Here is a 7,395-nt window from a genome sequence, read left to right as displayed (position 1 = left end):
AGTAACTTCTATGTTGCAAATTAGTTACACATCAAATGTGTAATTCCAACTAGGGGTGTCAAAATGGTTTCAGACCCATGGGTTCAACCCAATCCAACTAGTTTTGAGTTAGATTGGGTTGGTTATATTTTAAAATGAGTTTATATGAATCAAAATTAAATAAAATTATATTTTATATTGATTGGATATGAGTAGGGCATGGATTTAATATAGATATAATATGAGTTTAAATGGGTCCAATCCATAAACTAAAAAAATAAAAAATAAAAAAAATAAGAACCCATTATTTCTCTTTTTTCATATACACACTTTCTAACATGTCTCACACACACAAACTCTGCTTTCTTCATGACACACACTCTCACATCTCTCTCTCACACACATCCCCTCCCTCTCCCTCTCTCTCTCACACACACATACACACACACACAAACAAACACGCTTTCTCACACAACCCTCATCATATACACACTTTCTGGGTAAATGTAAGTTTATTAATAAAATAAGATCGTATAGTATAACAGTACTCAACTGGTTGTTTATCCCTCGACAGGCCAAAGGATACGCCATAATCTATATAACGCACATGAACTAACAGAACAAGATAAATTAACACTGATAATCCTCTGTCTAATATTTTCCACAATAATGGTGACTATTATATTCGGTGGTCGCTCCGTATGCTCAAAGAGTCTCAAATTTCGTTCCCTCCAAATGTGGTAAATGCAAGCAGCCAGGAGTGCACCATAAGCCAAGTTAATCATATGTTTTCCTCTCCATTTCCTTGCAGCCCACTCAACGTCCCGTGACCACTCTCTATTAGGCCATTCAAACCGAACAATCCGCCGAATCGCTGTCAGGCAACTTCTGGCATAACGGCATCGAAAGAATAGATGAGTATGTGTCTCCATTGCGCCCTCATCACATAATATACAGGCGCCTATGTATGATAGCCATGGTTTATCAGCTGTGGATAGTTTTCCCAAAATTGCAACCCATAAGATGAAATTATGCCTGGGGATCTTCAGAGAACCCGAGAGTAGTGAAGACCAACCTATCTTGGGTCCCGGTGGGTTTAATAGCCTGTAAAGAGATGCAACTGTAGGTCATCCTGTCTCAAATCGCCAAATAATGCGATCTGTCTCGCCATGAATTATTGGCAATGCATGCAAAATCTCTAAGCACTCAATGTTCATAACGAGAGGCCAATGCCATTGCAATAACACTGCGGAGCTTGTCCGTCGTCCGAAGCCCAAGCATACGTAGACCCTGTGGGAATCTCTCAATAAGGGGATCAAGGTGATGCCATGAATCATGCCACAGATAAAATGAATTTCCATCACCAATCTGATAGTCTACCATCGATTGAAGGAAGGGGTGTAGACGAAGGAGTTTCCTCCAGCCCCACGAACCACCATTGTCAGTGACCGTCCATACAGATTTATCACGTAACCGCTCGTTATATAACCATTCTACACAGATTGATGTTCTATCACATCGAATAACATTACACAGCTTCTTGCTCATCATATACACACTTTCACCTCTCTCACACACCACCCTCCCCACCCACCCACCCACCCACAAATACACATACAACCCTCAAATCTCAATTATCAGCCATGATAGTTCAATTTACCAACAAATGTTAAAGCAAGTTTGTGTGGTCGCAATTGGTTTGAAGGTCCAAGTTTATAATGTTATTCTTATTATTTCAAATTATTTAGTCACTTTATATTTTTATGTGATTATTTTATTTCATATTACAGGTTATGATTCTGAAGATGATGAAGATTAAGATGAAAATTTGTCTCTCAACAAATATTAAAATTTAGTTGCACGGCTTGGTGTTCATTCAAGATGAGCATTCAAAATTTTATGAATTATTTTCATAAAATATAGTATTTTGTTAGATAGAATCTTAATATACATTGTCATGAGACAAAAATGACGTGTAATACAAGTTTAGTCATATTATATTACAAGTAATATTTATCTTTTTCAATAATTCAAATATTGTCCTTTGTTCTTTTCATTGTGTGAAATTTTAAAATTTAAATAAATAAATAGTTTATACTAACCCGACCAAATCAAACCCAACCCATTTGCAACTCAATCCATTTTGGATCCGTTCATTTAAGCTTATTTTGAATCCGATCCGTTTGGACCCAGTCCAACCTCCCCATTTGCCACCCTTAGTTCCAGCCACAATTTCATTGAAACTTATAAAAGGAGGGCGAAGTTATGAATTGAAAGATCAAATATATGAACGCAAGGATAAAATATATAAAATGTTGGACCAAATATGTGAAAGTGAGGAATAAATGTACAAGAGATTTAAGTTATAGGACTAAATATGAAATTATGATATATATATATATATTGTAAGTAATTAATAGTGTAATATTATAATTTCACCTTCTTTAAGAAAATACGAGTCTTCTTATCATGTATGTCCTTTTCGCACAAAGTAGTATCAAATAATGACCAAGGAAAAAAAATTGACCATAGTCAAATATTGTTATATGTCTTGGTTAGATTTTCATCTCTTTTTCTCACTCCCTTTAGTTTTGGTATATAAAAATCATAAGATGAAATCATTTTTTATTTAAGGGATAATTATATTTACACCCCATAATTTTTAATTTATTTATACAAATTATTTACAGTTTTTGCGTAAATATAAAACTACCCTTAATAGTCGAAAATGAGGAATAATTTGAATAATAATGTTGATGTTTTTTGGGGCATATGTGTAATTCTTTGGAATACTAGAGTGGTGTTTTGTAATTGATGTTAACGTTTCTTGTGGTTGTATATATATAATTTTTCAAAAGATAAAAGTGATTTGTGATAGTATTCCATAAGTTAGGGGTGTAGATGTAATTATCTATAAATTTAAATTAAAAAATGTATTCAATAATAAAACATTTATACCAATCATGTTACAAATAAACATAGGACAACTTAATTTCTTGATTATAAACATGCATATAATAACGAAAAAAGTTAAATATTAAAAGGATCTATATCAGAATAGAAAAGAGAAAGTAATAAAGAAATCAATGGACAGATAATATATCTTGTGCAGATCATATCTAACAATTTATTTCAACCACGAAAAGGAAAAAAAAAATTCTTTCACCGATTAATTTCTGATCAAATTATCTCTATCCATCTTCACATTCAAATATTTAATCTACAATAAGTTTATAAATCAATCCAGGTTACTATGAATTTTCATTTAATATTTTTACTTAGGAAAAAGTATTATTTTAGTCCGTTAAGTATATCTAATTTTAATTTTAGTACGATAACTATGCCCATTTTTGTTTAGGTCCAGTAACTTACGAAATTGCTTACTTTTAGTCCTCTTACAGATTTTCGGACAATTTTACCCATATGAGTGCATATGGACTAAAACTGCCTTTCAAAAGTTGTATAGGGGTAAAATTGTCCGAAAATCTGCCAAAGGACTAAAAGTAAGCAATTTGGTAAGTTATTAGACCTAAACAAAAATGGACATAGTTATCGGACTAAAATTAAAATTAGGCATACTTAGCGGACTAAAATAATACTTTTCCCTTTTACTTATGTCACCAAATTTTATATATAAATTTTACCAATAAATGGATCTATTTATTGGATGAAAACAAATATCAAGAGACTAGGTGTAATTTTTCAAACTTCAGAGAATGTATATTTAATTACACCAAACATTAGGGAAAGTCGATGCAATTATTCCTTTTAAAATAAAAGTTATTAAATATATTAAATATAATTATTACACCTCTAAACTATAGTCAGATTATACAAGTCATTCCTGTCTTTTGGATAATTATACAGACATTCACTGAAAGCATCAATCATTTACACTAACCATTCATACTTTTGAAAAATTAGATATACACCCCTTAAAAACATCAGGAAAAAATATTTTTTTTAGTCCGTTAAGTATGCCCAATTTTAGTTCTAGTCTTATAAGTATGCCCATTTTTTATTAACTCCAGAAACTTGCAAAATTGATTAGTTTTAGTTCTCCGGTCGATTGGATTTATAATTTGCGGTAGAAAATACCTAGATGCATTTTTGTTGATTTATAATCCTATGTGGCTAAAATTATGATGTGGAAGACAAGTTGGCCATCTTTTGAAGGAAAGAAAGGTGACTTTTCTTCTCTCCAAGCTTGCACAAAAGATAGTCAACTTGTTTTCCACATCATAATTTTAGCAACATAGGATTATAAATCAACAAAAATGCATTTAGGTGTCATACCATGTCACTTTTCCAACGCAAATTATAAATCTAATCGACCGGAGGACTAAAACTAATCAATTTTGTAAGTTACTGGAGTTAATAAAAAATGGGTATACTTATAGGACTAAAACTAAAATTGGACATATTTAACAGACTAAAAAAATATTTTTCCCAAAACATCAACATCATCACACAAATTATTCTTACTTCCCGACTATGCACAACACAAAAATAATTCATATAAATAAATTATACATCAAAAAGTATAAATATAGCTGTCATGTACATTTACACCAATCATGTTACCTACAAACATAGGACAACGTAATTTCTTGATTATGACCATGCCCGCATATAACAAAAAAATATCAATAAATGATATATATCAAAATAGGAAAGAAAAAAAAGTAAAGAAATCAATGGATGGATAAAAATATTGTGGAAACCATATCTAACACATTCTTTTCAACCACGAAAAAAGAAAAAAATAAAAAAAAAGGGTTTTCCTTTACCAATTAATTTTACACCATTTAGGAGTATTAACTTTTTTTATTTTTTTTTTCTTTTTTTGCCCCTTTGACTTGAATTAATGCTAACAAATCCTTCTTTCGCAAACCTAACTCCAAATTTAGAACGTCCCATGCAAATATCAAATTAGCACCCGTATCTCTTCTGCCATCTTCTCCAATCCCCAGGAACTGCCACCGCTCCTCGTCTCTCAATGGAGGAGCGGCTCCAACCCTCCTCCTACGACCCTAAAGACAAGCCACCCCACCCTCCGCCGCCCGCCAATGCCGCCGCTTCTCTCGCTACCTACGTCGTTCAGATTCCCCGCGACCAAATCTACCGCGTACCCCCGCCGGAGCACGCCCGCATTGTCGAGGACCACAAGCGCAACTCCTCTTCAAAAAAGACAGGTGGCCGGGGCACGGTCTGCCGTATCTTCATCCCCATTGTGGTCGTCTCCGTCATCATCACAGTCGCGGTTTACGGCCTCCGCTACACCATGTACGATGCCAAGTCGCCGAAATTCACCGTCACGGGCATCCAGGCGAAGAATTTGGAAGGCAGCGGCCGCAGGTCGCCCCATTATGACGTCACGCTGTTAGCCAACAACCCGAACACGAGGATGAGTATTAGTTACCTGCAGGGTGGAAAGAAGGGGACGTTGGCTCTCAAGAATCTGGAAATCGGGAAAGGGGGGATCCAGCCGATGGTAAAACAAGAATCTGGCACCTCGGCCGTCGACGTTCATGTGGTGCTTTCCGGCAACGGCGCGGCGGACATAAAGAAAAGACTCAAGGATGGGACGTCGGTGAAATCGATGGTCCTGAATGTTGTGGTGCCGGTGGAGATCACGAGCTGGGTGAGAAACGAGCGCAAGGATCTAAATGTCACTTGTGAATTCAAGGTGCGGAATTCTCTGACGAGCAAGGCGAAGATCGCTAGCCAAGAATGCAACACGGGATCGTAGCCGTTGAAGTTTCTGATCAACTATCATCATTATGATCATCATCAACTGGTAATCAACAATCATTTGTTTCCACTCATATTAAACATCAAAATTAAAGAAAAAAGAAAAAGGAAATTATCAAAATTAAACGGTGGTAGTATAGCTTTTTAGTTTAATATTTCTTGGAAACTATCGATTGCTTGTGTTGCTTACAGTATTTATTTTTTGGTTCTTTTTTCTTTTAATAATTGAGCTATTACTTCTTTTATTCAATGGATTTTTCTCACCATTTTGGACCTCATCAGATTTAGTCAGATTAATTAATTTAGAAACTTATTATCTTTTTAATTTTCTGGTTTTTGGAAATTTTAGTTCGGGTCATGTGTTTGGTCACGAATTATATTTATTACACGATTGATGTACGTTGTTGTGATGTAAGTAGCTGGATCAAATTTGAATAAAAATTTTGAATTTTATTACAAGAAATATGATTTCTTTTATTATAGTTAACTATGGTTAAAATTATAAAATCGTGATGAAAACGGCTACCCAATGATTATTATTCGTCGGTTTTTCGAGTACTCGAGGCTAAAAGATTAGTCATAATTAAAGACCATAATAAATATTTTTTATCAAAGATAATTGTGCTCAAAACTTGAATTTTCAATTATTTTTTAGACTATAATAATTTAGGAAAAAGTATTATTTTAGTTCGGTAAGTATGCCTAATTTTAATTTTAGTCCGATAAATATGTTTATTTTTGTTTAGGTCCAGTAACTTACAAAATTGCTTACTTTTAGTTCTTTGACAGATTTTCGGACAATTTTACCCCTATGCAATATTTGAAAGGCAGTTTTAGTCTATATGCACTCATAGGGGTAAAATTGTCCGAAAATATATCAGGGGACGAAAAGTAAATAATTTCATAAGTTATTGGATCTAAACAAAAATGGACATAGTTATTGGACTAAAATTAAAATTAGGCGTACTTAGCGGACTAAAATAATACTTTTCCCAATAATTTATAATATAAACAATAATTCATTTTTTTATCAGTGTAATCTGCTTTATATTCAATTTATATCTAATGACATACAAAATCTTAAAGAAATGTAATGATCGTAGTAAATAGTCATTGATTACAATCACGTAACCAGTGTTGGTTGTGCCTTTTGCTAAGGTGGCTAAAACATTTATCATTATCGAAAATTATAACAAATATTTTTACCGTGACTCTTAGCTGGGGTAAATACTTTTTCCATAATGGAAAAGTTAGTTTTTTCAATCAATTTTATTTAATCGTGATTAATAGTATTTACTTACCATAATTTTGGTTCACTCTAATTTAAATTTGTAATTAAAAACAATAATTAAAAAAATAAAAAGTAGAACATGCGGTTTAATTTCCGTACAACATACGAATTCGTTCCATGAGAGTACATATAATTGGCAACGCGGTCTCTTTTTTCAGTGAAATTGGCATTTGTTTTATTGAAGCTGTACTAAGAGGGCGTTTGGCTAAGCTTATAAGCTCCTCAAAATATCTTAAAAGATGTTTGAAAGCTTATATGCTCAGAAAAGGTATTTGACAATTTTTTTAAAAAACCCTTATAAGATCTCAAAGAAAAATATTTTACATTTTATAACCTCTTTAAGAAAAAGTTAACTTTTGTAATATTTTTCA

At 33.2% G+C, this 7,395-nt stretch overlaps 1 protein-coding gene across 1 annotated transcript; it reads left to right on the top strand.

Moving 5' to 3' along the window:
* LOC105171189 (NDR1/HIN1-like protein 13) lies at window positions 4,845-5,810 on the top strand. The gene has a single exon (XM_011092220.2). The coding sequence runs from the start codon at window positions 4,979-4,981 to the stop codon at window positions 5,729-5,731; it is 753 nt and encodes a 250-aa protein (XP_011090522.1). The 5' UTR covers window positions 4,845-4,978; the 3' UTR covers window positions 5,732-5,810.

Source organism: Sesamum indicum, linkage group LG9 (assembly GCF_000512975.1).
Source record: "Sesamum indicum cultivar Zhongzhi No. 13 linkage group LG9, S_indicum_v1.0, whole genome shotgun sequence".
NCBI classification, from domain to species: domain Eukaryota; kingdom Viridiplantae; phylum Streptophyta; class Magnoliopsida; order Lamiales; family Pedaliaceae; genus Sesamum; species Sesamum indicum.
This window is presented reverse-complemented; position numbering and strand designations above follow the sequence as displayed.

Coding starts and splice junctions, on each gene's coding strand:
- LOC105171189 (XM_011092220.2), top strand. CDS start 4,979: ATGGAGGAGCGGCTCCAACCCTCCTCCTACGACCCTAAAGACAAGCCA.